Source organism: Alligator sinensis, unplaced genomic scaffold (genome assembly GCF_000455745.1).
Source record: "Alligator sinensis unplaced genomic scaffold, ASM45574v1 scaffold128_2, whole genome shotgun sequence".
In the NCBI taxonomy this organism is placed as follows: Eukaryota; Metazoa; Chordata; order Crocodylia; family Alligatoridae; genus Alligator; species Alligator sinensis.
In genome coordinates this window covers 11,252-29,351 of record NW_005843588.1, presented here as the reverse complement: position 1 = coordinate 29,351, position 18,100 = coordinate 11,252, and the positions used below count along the sequence as shown (strand labels likewise).

At 52.7% G+C, this 18,100-nt stretch overlaps 2 protein-coding genes across 5 annotated transcripts in view; one reads left to right on the top strand and one right to left on the bottom strand.

Moving 5' to 3' along the window:
- The window catches only part of NOP9 (NOP9 nucleolar protein), a 7,409-nt gene extending 4,954 nt beyond the window's left edge, over positions 1–2,455 (bottom strand). The window contains exon 1 of the mRNA XM_025195556.1: positions 2,415–2,455. Within this exon, the coding sequence (XP_025051341.1) occupies positions 2,415–2,455 (41 nt within the window). The remainder of the gene's footprint in view (positions 1–2,414) is intronic.
- Positions 2,456–8,242: 5,787 nt separating this feature from the next.
- RABGGTA (Rab geranylgeranyltransferase subunit alpha) overlaps positions 8,243–18,100 on the top strand; it is an 11,260-nt gene continuing 1,402 nt past the window's right edge. Inside the window, exons 1-14 of one of the 4 annotated variants that reach the window (XM_025195559.1) lie at positions 8,243–8,377; positions 9,455–9,511; positions 9,654–9,764; positions 10,574–10,698; positions 10,789–10,976; positions 11,712–11,909; positions 12,491–12,574; positions 13,771–13,853; positions 13,943–14,044; positions 14,321–14,426; positions 14,508–14,559; positions 17,340–17,428; positions 17,618–17,706; positions 17,785–17,901. In XM_025195559.1, the coding sequence (XP_025051344.1) occupies positions 9,509–9,511; positions 9,654–9,764; positions 10,574–10,698; positions 10,789–10,976; positions 11,712–11,909; positions 12,491–12,574; positions 13,771–13,853; positions 13,943–14,044; positions 14,321–14,426; positions 14,508–14,559; positions 17,340–17,428; positions 17,618–17,706; positions 17,785–17,901 (1,347 nt within the window). In that variant the 5' untranslated portion in view covers positions 8,243–8,377; positions 9,455–9,508. Of the gene's footprint in view, positions 8,378–8,708; positions 8,934–9,028; positions 9,048–9,454; positions 9,512–9,653; positions 9,765–10,573; positions 10,699–10,788; positions 10,977–11,711; positions 11,910–12,490; positions 12,575–13,770; positions 13,854–13,942; positions 14,045–14,320; positions 14,427–14,507; positions 14,560–17,339; positions 17,429–17,617; positions 17,707–17,784; positions 17,902–18,100 lie in introns of those variants that run through there. The other 3 variants (XM_006038978.3, XM_014527506.2, XM_025195560.1) reach the window with 3 other exon arrangements.

Sequence of the window (18,100 nt, the reverse complement as noted above, 5' to 3'; positions counted from 1 at the left end):
CGCCGCGCTCGCCCGCGCAGCCCCATGGCCCGGCACCAACTGGGGGCGCTCCCGGCCTGCACCGCGCCAGAGGAGGGGAGGGGCGCGTGGGGCGCATCCCGGCCTGCACCGCGCTAAGGGGGATATATCCCAGCATGCAACGCGCCGCGGGGCTCCCTGCGGCTGTACTCCAGGAGCAAAGCATGTCATATCCCGGCATGCACCACGCAGGGGGTATCTCCGCCTTCACAGCCTCTCAAGCTAGGAAAGGCAGGGGGGTGTATCCCGGCATGCCCCGCGCCGCGGTGCCTCTCTCCATCCCACAATGCACCGCGCCTGCAGCCCTGCCTTCCCAGCAGGCCCTGCTCTGCCCCTCGTGGGCGGCTCGCCCCTCCATGCTGTGCACAAAGCTAGTCCTCCTGCGTCCCATAGTGCCCCTCTGCCTCCCACAAGGCAGCGCTTGACGTCCTGGCAGTGACCCCCTGCCCCCTCGCCTGCGACAGTGCCGCCTCCAGCCCCCTCCCATCTTCCCTCTACATCACCTCCCACCCCGTGCAGTCTCCGCCCACCATTGCTTTTGAGGGGCAAGTTTGTTGCCACCAGGGCAAACGGTGTGTTGCTTCATATGTCACCATGTCCCCATTAAAGAGAAACTAGAGACTAAAGAAGCTAGGTCTGTTTAGTGTAGACAGGGGACACTTGGGAGGGGACGTGAGAAGGGCTTACAAAATATTAAATAGCAAAGAGACAGTAGATGGGGATTTCTTATTTGTTGTCTTGCAACACAACGCCTAGGGGTCGCAGCTTGCAATAAGTCAGTCATAATTTTAAGACTTAACAAAAGGAAGTTTTTTCACACCGTCTCATTAAAGTCGGCGCTCGTTGCCACAGGATGTGGTGGAAGCTGACAGTTTAGCCATATTCACAAAGAGACTGGACACGTTCCTGGAGGGGTCGGTAGCTAACGAGCGCGGGAGTGAGGGGTACGGCCTCGGGAGTAGAGCTTCCTAGGCTCGAAATGCCGGAGGCTGCAAGTCGGGGGAATCAATAGGTGGGAAAAGACCCTGGTCATCCCCAGTTCACTCTCCCTTTCAGCTCAGACTCTCTGCCGTTGTGTGCCACAGGAGACAGGGCAAGAGGGACCTATGGTCTGACCCATAAATGACAGTTCTTATGTTCAAGAAGATGTACTCGTCTGTCAAGGGGCCTAGCACTATATCACTGAATCTGTGATCAAAGCACAACCAAATGTAACCATTGGAGCGGGCCCTGATAAAGTTAGGCAAAAAAAGTCAAAATAGTCAAAAGACATTGCATCGTAACATAAATCTGGCAGTCATTATAGTTAAGTGTACATCACTTACTCAGGTTCGTAAAGGTAAATCTCACCTTCTTGAGTGTCCCAACAGTACCTCCAGCACTTCACCATCAGTCATTACCTGGAAGTAAGAGAGTGCGTGTGTGCAACACCTCCCTGACTGTAGCTTTCACCTGGAGCTACCTCCCTGCTGGGATTCAGGTGTGAGCCTTCTGATGCAAAGGGGTACTCTGCTGCCACTGCCTCAATTCAGATTCACCAGGCTCCACTTCTATTATTTTTTCTTTCCTAACAGGGAACACCCAGGGTTTGAAATTCTGGACAGCAAGGCTGGTTGGTTCCTGCCTTTACCCTGGCAGTGCTCAGAGGCTGGAGAAAGAGCAGATGCCAATGAGGGGAGCCATAAACCGGGAGTGAGGAAACGGTCAAAACACCTCCTCTTGACTGAAGGTAAAAGGGCAATGTTAACAGGGTGCTGCAAGATCTTTTTAAGGGTGCCCCAGGGTGCTACACAATATCAGCGGGGGGGGGGGGGGGGGGGGGTGTAAACACTGATGCATAATTCGAATAGGAATCCAGGGAGTCCGAAACATTATGAACCCATAGTCAGACCACAGATCCGTATTGCCGGGTATCTTGTGTCCCGCAGGGACAGAAAAAGTGGATGCTGAAAGGGAGAGTGAACAGGATCTGACCAGAGTTTTTTCCACTGTTCCTCTCTCCCCTGCAGCATTTAAGGTCTAGGAAGTTTTGATTCAGAGGCCATGCCCCTTTTTCCCATGTTCAGTAGCTAGCAATGCACTTTTCCTCCAGAAATTTGTCCCTTTTTTTTTTTTTAACTTGTCTAAACTGTCAGCTTCCACAACATCTCGTGGCAACAAGTCCCACACTTTATTGACACACCGTGTGAAAAAGAACTTATTTTGTTCGTTTTAAACTTACTACCTGCTAGATTTATTTTGTGACCTCCTAGTTCTTTTCTTGTGCAAGCTAGTAAATAATAAATCGCTACTTTCTCTTTACCGTTTAGTATTTTGTAAACCCTTATCGTGTTCTCCACCGAGCATCTCTTTGCTAACCTTAGTAGGCCTAGCTTCTTCAGTATCTCCTTCCATACCACGACTCATCCTTGTTGTCCTTCTCTAAACCTTCTCTCATTCCTCTATGTCTTTTTTGAGGTGTAGGGACCAAAACTGGGCACAGTATTCAAGGTGTGGATGCAACAGGGATTTTTAAAGGGGCTTAATGATACTTTCTGTTTTGTTCACAAATCCCTTCTTAATCACCTTTGCAATGCTGTTTGCCTTCTTGATAACTGCTGAACACTGAACTTAGGTTTTTTTTACGTGAACTGTCCACAATGACTCCTAAGTCTTTCCTGTGTGGTAAAAGTGAATGTAGAGCCCATCCTAAGGTAGGTAGTTTGGGCTATTTTTCCTACATGCATCACTTTACACTTCTCTACATTGAATTCCATCTGCCATGTAGCTCCCCATTTGCACAATCATGCCAGCCTCCTTCTGTAATTCCTGTAGTTCCAGACCATTCATGAATATGTTCAATAGCACTGATCCCAGCACAAGTTCTACCCTGTTGTGGTTTGAGTTTTATTTACAACATTTAGTATGTTTCTATAGTCCAAAAAGAGTGTATTGTAGAGTCACAGAGAACTCTGGCTGGAAGGGACTTTGAGAGGTCATCTAATCCAACCCCCTGCCTGAGGTAGGGTCGTCCCTATCCAAACCATCCCATACAAATCCATTGTCTAATCTCTTACCAAAGCTACAGTCAACCATGATACAATATAAGACATGACATCCAAACCTACCACAGGTAAAGTATGTCAATGTCCTGCTGCTAAGTTTGTTAATACATGCTCAAGACATCCCATGTAGAGGACCCCCCCCCCCCCCCACACACACTGCTCCAGAGGAAGGCAAAAACCCCCATCGTCTATACCAATCTGACCAGGGAGTAAAATTCCTTCCGGTAAGGAGTTCTCTATACAAGAGATCCTTGGATATACAGCCATCGTCCACTCCCCACATATAACAGAGCCATCAAAGTTGATGCTGAGAAAAGAATGGACGCTCGGGATGTTGGCACATTCCAAGATGTCAGTGTAGACAACATTATCCTGCCAGGAAATTACCGTTGCCACATTCTAGGAATGTTAAATGGAAGCTGTTGAGGCACTTTTCTTGAGTAGAGCATGCGGTCCAGGATTCAGTGCCATGTAAATGGCCTCAAGCATGATATTCGTTGACCTTGATCTTAACAGTCCAGTTGCTGTGGTGCCATACTCGTTTCTTCAGCATACTCATGATTTCTGATGTTTTGCCCATGCAATTTAGTTCAGAGTATTCAGGTTTACTAACAATGTACTCAGCAGCACTGGGTTGTCACTTGAGGCTGAACTGAATATCCACAAATCGGCCATTAAATCTACCATTAAATGTGGGAATGGTTGGGCCAGCTGGACTTTTGGAAGGTCACCTTTGGTCTAAGTCCTGCTTCAAGGCAGGATCAGCCCTGTCTGAACCCATCCTAGACGAGAGTCTGTCTAACCTGTTCTGAAAAATTCTGGGAACACCCTTCATGCACAGCAAGGCACAATGCCAGAACATCAAACACACCCCAACGCACCCCAGGTAAATCTGCACTGATCGAGGGGCTCAGGTCCTTCCTGACCCAAAACACAGCGATCAGGCTTACCCTGAGCAGAGGGAACAGACTCTTTAGCCAGAACCCTTCAGGCTGGAATCTGAGCAGGAGCGCTGACACCTCACAGTGACCATCCCCAGCCATAGCCAACACCCAGTGCTGCTGAGGAAGGTGAAAAAACCCCAATGATCATGGCAACAAGAGATGGAAAACTTCCTTCCTGGCTAAATGTGGCAACCAGCAAAGCCCAGAAATCTGGAAGAACCAGTCCCTGGCCACTCTGAATGGGAGATGCAGCTCCATGCATTCTCTGCACTTCCAGACCAGGGTCTGGGCCTGACCGCAGTCCATCACTCACAATCTGACGCCCTTCCAGGGTGAAATCATCAACCTGACTAAGGTTTTTGGCTTTCCACCCTTGCCTGTAAGTTGTCCTCTCAGTCATTCCAAGGAAAGCCACTTCCACACCCCCGAAACGACGTAAGAGCCAGCTTCCCTCTATACAAGCTAGCACAAGTCAGCTGCTTTTTCATGGCTTAATCACTGCCAAAAGGCTTGGCTGAGCCTAAAGCCTACCCATCATTTCTAGTAGCCTGGCACATTGAGGTGGAATCATGCTTCACTGCCCTTCCCAGCCCAGCCCAAGGCAGGCCCTGCCTGAAGTAAATAGACTTCTATTTAGAGAACTCCCCAGCTAGAGAAGTTCAGGGGTTGTGTATCATACTGCTCTTGCAACGGCATACTTGGTATCGCAGCATTAGCAAAACAGCATTGCCAATAGCATCACAATATCAGTAGTATCACAGTAGAATCATTGGGTATCACAGCAGTGCCATGATAGTATCACCGACTATCACGGTAGTATGATAGTATCGTGATTGTGTCACCACTGTCACTAGTTCTTACAGCATTCTGATAGTATCACTGGGTATCATGGTAGCAGAACTGGTTAAGAGCAGTAGTTAGCTGCATTAGTCAATCAGAGGGCATGGTTGTTGTGAAGGTTACCAGAAGACATTATTGGTTATCCTGATAGCATTGTTAGTATTATGATATTATGAATAGTTATTGTGATAGTATCCTGTATCACAATAGTATAACTAGTTCTCACAAGAGCATCAAGCTAGTATTGTGGTAGTATCAGTGGTATCACTGGTTACCATGCTAGCATAATGGTATCATGAAAGTATCACTGATTATCACAACATTGTTATAATTGTATTGCTGGGTGTCATGATGGTATCCCTAGTTATAACAGCATGACGATAGTATCACTGGCTATCATGACAGTATCGCAGTAGTAGCATCAGTGTATCATTATGGTTGTATTGCTGGCTATCATGATAGTATCTTTGTAATATCACAGTAGTTTCACTGGTTATAATAGCATTACGATAGTACCACAGTCACCAGTGATACTATCAGTTATGGCACCATGGCAGTATCACTAGTTACCATGATAGCATGGTGGTTATCATGACAGCATGACAACATTATCACTGGTTATCACGACAACTTACAATGATAGCTGGACATCATGACAGTAACAAGATAGTCTTGCTGCGTATCATGCAGCACTACTGATCCCCCAAGGGACCCCAGGGCATCTGAGTAACAGACATGGGTGTCAGGTGACCCCCCAGGGACTGCTCTTGATGGGGCTGTGGGAGCAGAGGTCTCCATAGCCAGAGCTGAAGAAGCCAGGACATCTGTGGGTCACTTGAGCCTATTGAACCAACTCCAACTCTCCGATTCCCTCTGTAGTGTGCAGGTTTGTTATTACCCTGAAATAGAATAGTTTTCTGATAGCATACTGTTAGGTTTACAATAATTTAGATTATTAAGAAGTATTAGCTTTACAGCTGAATACAAGGCATGACCTGTGGCCTAGCAATGCAGCTGACCACAAGGCAGATTGATAGCTAAGCCTTTGCTTGTGTCAAGTAATCATTTTAACTGTATTAAGCATTTTCTGAGTTAAAAGCAGCAAGTATCTCTGTGTCTGTGTGCTGAAAAATCAGCTACAGCAAGAAGTAAAATAAGACAGGGAAACCATTGTTCTGGGTGCACTGGTTGTGTCCTTGAGAAGTATCTACTACTGTGTAAGGTTTTGCTAACATATTATAATGTTACTGTTACTTAACTTTTAGCTTTTAAAAAAGTGCTAGTTCAGCTTAATAGAAATATGCTGTTACAAAGATTTGAAAAGCACCGCCCAAGTATTGCTTTTTTTGTTAACCGTGAAGTCTTGCCTTGTTGTAATAAGTATAAAAGATCACCCTTTGGGGGGGGCATTTTGCCTTTTGCTGGCTTTATGGTCTTTGCTCGAGCAAATAAACAGCTGTCTTTCTTTACCCGCGTTGTCTGTCAATCAAATTACAGCTAGACAACGAGCCTTAGGGAGGTTTCTCCCACCACACCTCCATGGGGTTCTTTTCAGAAAGGGCTTTTCATGGGTAATCAAAGAGGCAGCACAAGGCATGGGGGAGTTCTTGGAGCCATAGAGGCTCATGGGAAGCTGATGGACTGGTCTGGGTGTGTGTATTTTTTTTGGGGGGGGGAGTTTTCTCTGAGGTGAGTATGGTCAGTTTGTACAAATATCCAGCATCAATCATCAAAACCTAACCCCACAAGAAGTTAAATACCTAAAAGTGTGTTCCAAAATTTCTCCTGAAAAATTGGAACAAAGGGAGGATTTGTAGTGTGCAGGTTTGTTATTACCCTGAAATAGAATAGTTTTCTGATAAGCATACTGTTAGGTTTACAATAATTTAGATTATTAGGAAGTATTAGCTTTACAGCTGAATACAAGGCATGACCTGTGGCCTAGCAATGCAGCTGACCACAAGGCAGATTGATAGCTAAGCCTTTGCTTGTGTCAAGTAATCATTTTAACTGTATTAAGCATTTTCTGAGTTAAAAGCAGCAAGTATCTCTGTGTCTGTGTGCTGAAAAATCAGCTACAGCAAGAAGTAAGATAAGACAGGGAAACCATTGTTCTGGGTGCACTGGTTGTGTCCTTGAGAAGTATCTACTACTGTGTAAGGTTTTGCTAACATATTATAATGTTACTGTTACTTAACTTTTAGCTTTTAAAAAAGTGCTAGTTCAGCTTAATAGAAATATGCTGTTACAAAGATTTGAAAAGCACCGCCCAAGTATTGCTTTTTTTGTTAACCGTGAAGTCTTGCCTTGTTGTAATAAGTATAAAAGATCACCCTTTGGGGGGGGCATTTTGCCTTTTGCTGGCTTTATGGTCTTTGCTCGAGCAAATAAACAGCTGTCTTTCTTTACCCGCGTTGTCTGTCAATCAAATTACAGCTAGACAACGAGCCTTAGGGAGGTTTCTCCCACCACACCTCCATGGGGTTCTTTTCAGAAAGGGCTTTTCATGGGTAATCAAAGAGGCAGCACAAGGCATGGGGGAGTTCTTGGAGCCATAGAGGCTCATGGGAAGCTGATGGACTGGTCTGGGTGTGTGTATTTTTTTTGGGGGGGGAGTTTTCTCTGAGGTGAGAACTGGTGGCAGGTGTCCCCCAGTGCCCAGCTGGGAGATGTGGTGCAGAAGGTCCCAGCTGTGCCCCAATGCCCCCCCCCCCCCATGCCAAACCAAGTCTCTAGGCTGCACCTACCGGAAGAAAAACCCAAGTGGCTGCAGAGAGCCCGAGGCCCCCCCCCCCCCCCCAAACTGCACACAGCAGTAGGAACTCGAGCAAGTGGGATATGCAGAGTGAAAAATAAACAGGCTAAAGACTGAGTGGAGAAGAAGAACCCAGGTGTCTGGGGGTCTTGGGGGTCATGCTGAAACTAAGGTATCTGGGATCCCAAGAGGTACAAGGAAGAGAACCCATATGTCCAGGGTCACTGGAAAGCAGAATCCAGACACGGGGGTGACTGAGGCTAGTTGCCAAAAGCAGGAATCCAGGCATTCAGGGTTCAGGGGAAAAAGAAAGAGGAACCCAGGCATCTGGCCTCACCAGTGCTGCATGCTGAAGCAACCCAGGAGAGTCCAAGGTCCTGGGGGAAGAGAGAAGACCCAGGCATCCAGTGAATGATGTTGAACGCGGGAAGAACCCAGGCGTCCGGGGTCACTGGAAGGAAGCGGATCATTAGGAGATGACTGCAACAGGAACCTGGGCGTCGGGGAAAGAAAAAGGGGAACCCAGGCACCCCACGTCACTAGTGTTGCATGCAGGAAGGAACCCGGGTGCCTGGGGCTTCCTAGGAAAAAGGGCCAGGCAACCCGGGTCACTGGTGCTGCGTGCAGGAAGGAGGAACCCAGGTGTCTGGGTGGGGCGCGAGCCCTGTCAGGCTGGGCAGGCCCCAGTCATCTGCGCGGCACTCCCGGCCCATGCCCCCGGGGGCTGCCAGGAGGGGGCTGGCCCCAAACACACCCAGGCCCCAGGGCAGGGCGAGGTGAGTTGGGAACCCAGCCCCGCCCGTCTGCTCCCCAGGTTGGATCCACTCCTGTCCAGGAGCCAGGAGAGAACCCAGGCGTCCCAGCTCCCAGCTCCCTCCACTGCTCTGACCACTACACCCTGCTGCCCCTCCCAGGGCTGGGAGGGAACCCGGGCGTCCGGGCTCCCAGCCCCCACCCCTCTGCTTTCCGTGCTACATCCACGCCTCTAGACACAGAAAAAAAACCCAAGCGTCTGCACCCCTAACCCCCATCCTAAGTGAATCCTTTTTTGCCACCGGGCATTTATCAAAATCCTGCCCCTTTAAGGCTAGAGACCCGCTCTCTCATTTGGAGGGCTGATCTCTACGGTCCGGCGGTGGTAGAGTCCACCCCCCCCTGCGTCCGCGGTGGCTGGTATCGCCCGGCGGAGCCTGCAGCGCCGCAGGCCGGCCCCCCTCCTCGTCCCGTCCGGACGGTTCCACTCGGCCCTGCCGCTCACCCCGCGGGTTGGTATCGCCCCGTGGGGGAAACTTGGGATTGTCCCGCTTGTCTGCCCCCCGCGGCCTCCGGCGGGTTGGTATCGCCCCATTAGGGCTTCCCGCGGGAGAGACCATTCCGAAACCCGCGTGGGGGGAGGGGTCTTAATACTGATTAAAGGGCCCTGCCTCCGGATTGAACATCCTAAAGGGAGGTTGCTAAACAGTCGGGGGGGAGCGGGGTCTGCCTCCAATGTTAACTCTTGCTTAATCCCACAATGCACTGGGGTGGGGGTGCAATCTGGAGGGGAGACCTGGGTTCCTTCCACCTGACCGCCCTGCATGCCCCCCATGCCCCCCGTGGGCCCTGCATGCCTGGCTGCCTTCCCTGCACGTCCCCCACCAGGGACCCCCGAACACCTGGGTTTTTCACCCATGACATTGCTTTCTCAGCCAGACACCTGGGTTCCCCGACCCTCGCCCCTCGCCACCACCGCCAAATCCCCGCCAACTCCCCCCGCAGGTTTTCTCATGTTGCTGGTTTTGCAACATCCCTCCCTGAGTCCTGGATGCCCCCCAGCATTCAGTGCCCATCTCCCACCCCCGTTCTCCCCCCAGGCGCCGTGTCCGGACCCCAGTTCCTGCCCTTGGCGCCTCCATTGCTGAGCCATCATGGTGAGTCCGACTCCCCTGCCCCTTCATGGCGGGGTCCCAGGGGCGTCCAGGGCTGGTACGAGTGGTGGGGGCAGCCCCCAGGGTCTGTGCTGGGGACCCCCGTCCCCCAGGGCTACCCCAGCGCTGCCTGCCCCCTCCCCAGCACGGCCGCCTGAAGGTGAAGACCACGGAGGAGCAGGCAGAGGCCAAGCGCCTGGAGCGGGAGAAGAAGCTCCACCAGTACAAGGCCACCACGGAGGCCATCTTTGAGAAGGTGAGGCGGAGAGTGGGAGGTAACCCTGCTTACCCCAGTTTGACCTTTGACCTCTGGTCATCAGGGCTGACATGACATCTGACCCCTAACCTTTACCCTACCATGGCTTGTGTAGCGGTCTGGCCTTTGGCTCCTGCAGTATGTTCTGGCATTTGATCTCTGACCCCTCTTCTGACCTCTGACCTTGGTCATTCTCTGTCATGGCCGGAGGGACGTTGACCTTTGATCCTTGATCTGGAACACTCTCCTTGAGACCTGATTTCTACCCTCCCTGCTATGGCTAGTAGCCAACCTGAACTTTGACCCCTGACCTTTCCCAAGCTGAGGTTTGGAGCACACGCCCTTTGACCCCAGGGCTTTATCTCATAGGTGCATGATGACCTTTGAACCCTCAACTTCTCCCAAGTAAAGAGCATGACCTCTCCTCTGCCCTGGGAGCAACAGGATGCTTTTGTAACACTAGCCCTTTACCCTCTGGACTCCATTGTGAATAGCGACCTCTGATCCCTACTGACTTCTGTCAGGCCTGTGAAAACAATGTGGTGCCATGTTGATCTTTGGCCCCTGGACTGTCAGGGATGGGTTCACTTGATGAGCATTAACCCTTGACCAGGACATAGAGCAACCTTTGACCCTCATCAGCCTTTGATCCCCCTCAACTTTCCTTGGGATTCAACCCCTGACCCCGCCTCCCCATGGGAAATACCATTGGCACGACTTATAACTGGTGACTCCTGACCACCATCAGGCAGGGCACAGAATGCCTAGGAAGGATGCCCTTTGACCCCATGCCCTTTTGCCCCACACAGAGGAGGCTGGGGCAGCTGGACAAGGAGGGGCTAGAGCTGACGAGCCAGATCTTGGGGGCCAACCCCGACTTCGCCACGCTCTGGAACTTCCGCCGAGAGATCTTCCTGCACCTGGAGGAGGAGGGGTGAGCAGGGTGGGGCCACGGGGAGAGGGCCGGGGTCACATGGGGTGGGGTTTGATGGGGCGGGGCTCTGACTGGTTCCGCCCCTGGCAGGTCCCCCGAGGAGATGCAGGCGCTGTGCCAAGGGGAGCTGGGCTTCCTGGAGTCCTGCCTGCGGGTGAACCCCAAGTCCTACGGGACTTGGCACCACCGGTGCTGGGTGCTAGAGCGGGCGCCCCAGCCCGACTGGGCCCGTGAGCTGGAGTTGTGCGCCCGGTTCCTGGAGAGTGATGAGCGCAACTGTGAGTCTGACCTCTGACCCCCCCAACCTCTGACCCTTGCACCGGCACCCTGATGTTTGACCACACTGGGTCACACCACCAGCCCTGACCCTGTGGGGTTACTCCCACACTGCTACCTCTCACTACTATGCCACCACCTGTGAGTTGCATGGCCGCTCCTACACCATGACCCCTGACCTCCATCTCCACAGCATCACCTCATGCTTCACAGGCCTGACCTCTGACCTGCACTCATTTGGCATACAGCGACCCCCTGACCTCATTGCCCACTGTGCCTTCAGACCCCACGAGGCCACGTCACATGACATGTCCCTGACCTCTGACCCTGCAGGTCACGTTGCAAACCAGGACCCCAGATCTCAGGGTCCATCGTACTGTGATCTCTGAACTTTGATCCTGCAGGGTCACTGGACAGCACGACCTTTGACCCCCACAGCCCAAGCCCACCTTGTGACCTCTATCACTCCAGTCTCACATCACATGCTCTCATCTCTTTGGGCCCATGACCTCTGACCCCACTGTTCTACAGTGACCCCACAGTGCCCTGACCTTGCCTCATGACCTCTGACCCCATGCTCTCCCAAAGTCCTTGCTGCTTTAACCCGTGCTCCCCCATCCCACCACCAGCCCCGATGCCCTGATCTGCCATGTGCCAGCTCCTCCCGCTTCACAATTTCTGACCCTGGTGGATGGAGAGGGGCTAACCCTGACCCTGTCTCTCTGGCACCCCCGTAGTTCACTGCTGGGATTACCGGCGCTTTGTTGCCAAGCGGGCCCAGGTGCCGGCTGAGGATGAGCTGCGCTTCACTGACAGCCTCATCACTCGCAACTTCTCCAACTACTCTTCCTGGCATTACCGCAGCTGCCTGCTGCCCCAGCTACACCCTGACCCCCAGCACCATGGCCGCCTCACCGAGGATGTCCTGCTGCGAGGTAGTCCCCTCCTCTGCCGACCTGGGGGTGGGAGTGAGGGTTGAATGGTCCAGATACCCGGGTTCTCCCTGGCAGGGGGAGAGGAGTGAGGGCTGGGGGGTAGGAGATGGGAGCCCAGACACCTGGGTTCTCTCAGCTCTGAAAGGGGAAGGTGGTTGAGCAGCCTGGGGGGAAAGTTTGGACTCCCAGGTCCTACACACGCTTCTGGGACTGCCTGAAGAGGGGCCTGGTGGGTGGGGGCAGGGGACCTGGATGCCTGGCTTCTTTCTCAGCTCTCAGATTGCTATCTCATTGGACAGAGGAAGGGGTGGGACCAGGGCTGGCAGCCAGCGCTTGGGGCTTTGTTCTCCGCTGCTGGCCTGGTCCTGGGTGTTGCTTTTGGCAGTCGCATCCCCCACAGGCTTGGGTGGGGAGGATGTTCCCTGAGGACAGTCTTGGCCGGGTGAAGCACATTCTGGCAGTTCCCAGTGCCTGGGTGTGGCCTGTCGATCTTGGGACAGGGCCAGAACTGGTGCCCCCTGAAGACAAGCCCCTGTAACGCCCCCCTGCCCCCCCTTGTCTCTTTGCTCTCCCACCCTCAGAGCTAGAGCTGGTACAGAACGCCTTCTTCACAGACCCCAATGACCAGAGCGCCTGGCTCTATCACCGCTGGCTGCTGGGTCGAGGTAGGACTTCGGGCACCAGCACTGCAGGCTGGGAGCACACTGCAGGCAGCCCAAGGTGCTATGGGGCAATCCACGAGTCCTCCCAGCATCCCCTGCTGGTACCTGGCCCGGCCCAGCCATATACAGTGTTACCCCTCAGTGGTGAGAGACACCCCATATCTGTACCCTGCCCAGAGACCAGAGGAAGGCAGTGGCCTCCTCCAGAGAACTTAGCAAAGCATCTAGCACAGTCTGCTGTCCTATCAGTAATCTCCAATCCATATCTGAGACTCCTAATAACCTCAAGGATGCTCTGGGCGGGGGACAAGGGGGTCCTGAATCTCATAAGGCCAGAGATCAGGTCAATCCTGCCTACACAGCACTCCAGTCCCCTCTGGGACCCTCCATCTCCCGCCAGTGGCAGTGTTGGAAGGGGGTGGGGCATGGAAATCCTCTGGTCCAAGCTGGGATGAGCAGAGAGGGATGAGCAGAGAGGGGCCAGCAGGATGTGGGGGTAAATAGGGGACACCTGGGGTGGAGGCAGCAGGATGTAAAACCATTGTTATTGTTGCTATCCAGCTGTGTTGCCAACCCAGTAACATGTTCCTTACCACAATTTTTTAACTGAACCCAAACTTTTTATAATGGTTGATGTTAACCCCGCCTACATTTCACACCAGCCCTTTTCTCTGGGTCCTGGCAGCAAGGCAGGACCTGGATGAAGGGTTACCTTTACATAATGTAAAACATCTGTCAGTAAAAAAAAATACTATTGGCAGTAAAAGAAAAAAACTGCAGCTTGTTTTTTCAATCCCTAAATTTGACCCTAGCTGCTGGGGCAGGCAGCAGGGCAGGGGTTGGTATTTATAGGATGTAAAACATCTGTCAATAAAAACATGCCACTAAAAAGCTTGCAGAGCATCAGTGGAAAAAAAAAAAAAGATTATTGACAACCAAATCTTTTTTAAACCCCTAAACTTGACACTAGCTCTTCCCACTGGCAGCAGGACAGGCTCTGGCTGAAGGGTTGCCTCTACATGATGCGCATTAGTTTTAAAAAAAAAAATCTGTCAGTAAAAATATTGAATTGTCAGTAAAAAGTTTGCAGATCATCAGTAAGAAAAAAGTGTCTTGTTTTGGCAACTTTGCCTGGGGTGGCCAGCAATACTTGAGTACTGCTACCCCCAGTCTCTTCCCCCTCTCTCCCCACCCCACAGCCGACCTGGAGCCCACAATCCACTGCATCTATGTGAACCGAGAGGATGCCTGCCTAGCTGTGGCCTTCTCCCAGCCTGTGAGGGTGAGTGCTGTAGTAGGGACGGGTGGGAGGGGAGGTGCCGGGTCCCTGCAGCACTAACTCAGGGGTCCCATGTATGTCCCTTCTGGCAGGTGACACCTGGATCCCATGGCCTCATTCTGCTCGCTGATGAGGCCCCCCTGACAGTGGAGTGGCACACACCTGATGGGAGAAACCACCCTGGAGTCATATGGGTATCCACAAAACCTGGACACCTGGGTTCCCTCCCAGCTCTGGGAGGGCAGCAGGGTCTGGTGGGTTAGAACAGGGTGGGTATGGGAGCCAGGATACCTGGGATCTCTACTGGTATGGAACAGGAAGCCTGGGGGCCTGGATGCCTGGGTCCCGTCCCAGCTCTGGGAGGCTAGGGGGAGTGGAGCAGGGGGTCAGGGAGCCCGGACGCCTGGGTTCCACAGAGGCAGTTGGAGTCTAGCAGTGAGTACTTCTTTCCTTGACCCCGGCACCCCTAGCTCTGTGACCTCCCAGCCTCGGCTCTCAATGACCACTGGCCACAACACACCTTCCGGGTCATCTGGGCACCCGGGCAGTGCCAGAAGGAGTGCGTTCTCTTCAAAGGTAACCCCGTCCCCAAGCCCCACCCCCTGCCCTGGGCTAAGGCCCCACCCTCTCTCACTCTCCCTGTGCTCCACCCCCCAGGCCGCAAGGACTGCTGGTACCGGGACTCTGTCACTGAGGAGCAGGTGTTCAGGTAGGAGACGAGAGGGAAAGGTCCCAGCCCCCTCACAGTATGCCTGTCAGGATAGCTCCACCCATTCAAGAGAGCCCCACCTCAGTAGAGTATTTGGGTTCCACCCCCTGATGTTATTCATAGATTCATAGATCCTAAGGTCGGAGGGGACCTCAACAGATCATCAAGTCCGACCCCCTGCCCAGATAGGAAAGAGTATGACCCCAGCCAGATGCCTATCAGCCTTCTCTTGTAGACCCCTAAGGTAGGGGGGAGCACCACCTCCCTTAGAAGCCCATTCCAAATTTTGGCCACCCTTACCATGAAAAAGTCTTTCCTGATATCTAGCCTAGATCTGCTCTCTGTCAGTTTGTAACCATTGTTCCTTGTTAGCCCAAGAGGTGCCCTGGTGAACAGAGCATCTCCGATTCCTTGCTGCACCCCACCTAATGAATTTGTAGGCGGCCACAAGATCACCTCTCAGCGTTCTCTTGTGGAGGCTGAAGAGGTCCGCATCCCTCGGTCTGTCCTCATAGGGCTTGTCCTGTAAGCCCCTAACCATACAAATGGCCCTCCTCTGGACCCTCTCAAGTCTATCAACATCCTTCTTGAAAACTGGATACAGTATTCCAACTGCGGTCTGACCAATGCTGTATAAAAAGTATCATCTCCTTGGATCTGCTTGTCATGCATCTGCTGATGCCTGATAAAGTGCGGTTAGCTTTGCTGATGATTTCATCACACTGACTCGTGTTCATCTTGGAGTCCACTATGACTCTGAGATCCCTTTCCCCCTCTGTGCTGCTGAGAGGGTCACTTCCCAGCCAGTAGATGTGCTGAATATTTTTGCACCCTAGGTGCAGCACTCTGCACTTGTCCTTGTGGTACTGCATCCTATTGTGTACCGCCCACTTTCCTAACCTGTCCAGGTCTGCCTGCAATTGTCCCCTACCCTCCGGAGTGTGCACTTCACCCCACAATTTAGTATCATCTGCAAATTTGGACAGAGTACACTTCACACCCACATCCAAGTCGCTGATGAAGACATTAAAGAGTATCGGTCCAAGGACCGAACCCTACGGGACCCCACTGCCCACTCCCTTCCAGGTCAATACCGAAACAACCTCGCTCGGGGTGCAACCGCTAAGCCAATTTACCACCCACCAGACCATGTAAACATCTGTGTCACAGCCTCTCAATTTATTTATGAGAATAGGACGAGATACCATATCAAAGACCTTGCTAAAGTCAAAGAAAATGACAGCCGCCTCTACTCCTGCGTCTAAGCATTTTGTGACCCTGTCATAAAACGAAACCAGATTGGTCAGGCATGATCTACCTGCTATGAATCCATGCTGGTTTCCCTGCTGCATTATTTTTCCCGCTGGACTCCTACAAATATGATCCTTCATAATCTTTTCAAAGACCTTTCCAAGGATGGAGGTGAGACTGACTGGCCTATAATTACTTGGATCCTTCTTCCTCCCCTTCTTGAAAATAGGGACCACTTTGGCCCTTTTCCAGTCCTCCGGAACCTGACCTGAGCGCTCAAACAGCTGTGCCACTGGTTTTGGTATGACACTGGCCAAACCCTTCAGTACCCTTGGATGCAGCTCATCCGGGGCTGTTGACTTGAACACATCCAGACCATCCAAGTGACTCTGCACCAAATCAGCATTAACAGTTGGTGGGCTGCTGTCCCTCTGATGCCCATCTAAGAACCCATTAGGAGACTTATCTTGAGCCCTGTTCAGGAACACTGAGGCAAAAAACTCATTGAATAGGTCAGCCTTGTCCCCCATCTCTGTCACTGATTGCTCCTCCTTGTTCAGTAGGGGTCCTTTGCTGCCCCGCGCCTTCTTTTTACTCCCTACATACCTAAAAAAAAGACTTTTTGTTTTCTTTAATTTGTGTTGCCAGCCTCAGCTCTGTAGTTGCTTTGGCCTTTCTAACTGCCTCCCTGCAAGTGCGGGCCAAGTAGGTATACTCCTCCTTGGTAGTTTCCCCCTACTTCCACCGCCTGTATGCCTTATTTTTTGCCCTTAGGCTCCCCTGGTTTTCCCTGTTTAGCCAAGGACATTTATTGGCTCCTTTCCCACTTTTCCATCGTACTGGGATAGTCTCCCTCTGTGCCCAAAGGATTGCTTCCTTTAGGAACGACCACCCTTCCTGGACTCCCGTCTCACCAATACTCTTCTGCAGTGCATCATTGACTAGACTCCTAAGCACACTGAAGTTAGCCTTCCTAAAGTCAAGCACTTCCACCCTACTAGTTACCTTACCCACTCTATGCCATATGGTGAATTTGATTGATTGGTGGTCACTGTCGCCAAGGTGACCACAAATCTGCAGCTCCCCTACCAGGTCTTCCCCCATAGCCAACACCAAGTCCGGTAAGGCATTCCCCTTAGTGGGACTGTATACCTCCTGCGTTAGGTGAAGGTCCCGCACGCAGGTTAAGAACCTATGTGAACAGTTGGATTTGGTTGACTGCTCCTCCCAGCAGACGTCAGGGTAGTTTAGGTCCCCCATGACAACCACATCCCTAGACTGTATGGTCTCACCCCTCAGTATTCCTCCCATATTTAAAGTATTCTCTCCCTGTATTAGCCTGCCCCTCAGTATTTCTTCCCGTAGCTGGTCCCCCACCTGGTTAGCGCTGCCTCCTACAGGCTCTGCCCTTTCAGCACTACCCGGCCCCCCTGGGCAGCTTTGCCCTTGGGAGCCTCTTTGGCATGCAAGCCCCGCCCCTCTACTTGGCATGGCCCCGCCTGTCCATCTCACGGAGGCCCTGCCCCCAGGTGCGAGCTGTCGGTGGAGAAATCCACGGTGCTGCAGGCCGAGCTGGAGTCATGCAAGGAGCTGCAGGCGCTGGAGCCTGACAACAAGTGTGGGTACCTCTCCAGCGGGGGGCCCAGAGACCTGGGTTCGGTTCCCTGCTCTGGGAAGCGCGTGGGGTCCGGGGTGTTGCAGCAGGGACAGCCAGGTGCCCGAACACCTGGGTTCTTTCTCCCTCTGGGAGGAATGTGGGACCGGCCCGGCAGGCGCGCCTAGACGCCTGCATGCTTGCTGCTCACAGGGTGCCTGCTTACCATCATCCTGCTAATGAGGGCCCTGGACCCCCTGGTGTATGAGCGTGAGACCCTCCGCTACTTCGGGGCCCTGAAGGTGAGCAGGGGGCGGGGCCTGAGCAGGGGGTGGGGCTGCAGGTGGCTCCCTGCTCCCCCTCACTGGTGCCCCCTTCAGGCAACCGACCCCATGCGCGCTGCCTACCTGGATGACCTGCGCAGCAAGTTCCTGGTGGAGAACAGCATCCTCAAGATGGAATACGCTGAGGCCCGTGTCATTGACTTGTCCCACCGGGTAGGATGGGGCTGCAGGGCAGAGCCAGTAGGCCAAGTGGGTGGGGCCAGCAAAAAGGGGGCAGTAGAGCTAGGTTGGGGTCAGGGGATGGGGCGGAGGCATATAGGAGGTGGGGCCAAGGGCTGGGGCATGGAGGTGTGGCCAGATAGGGTGGAGCCAGTAGAGCCTGGGCGGGGCCAAGGGATGGGGGGGGGCTGGG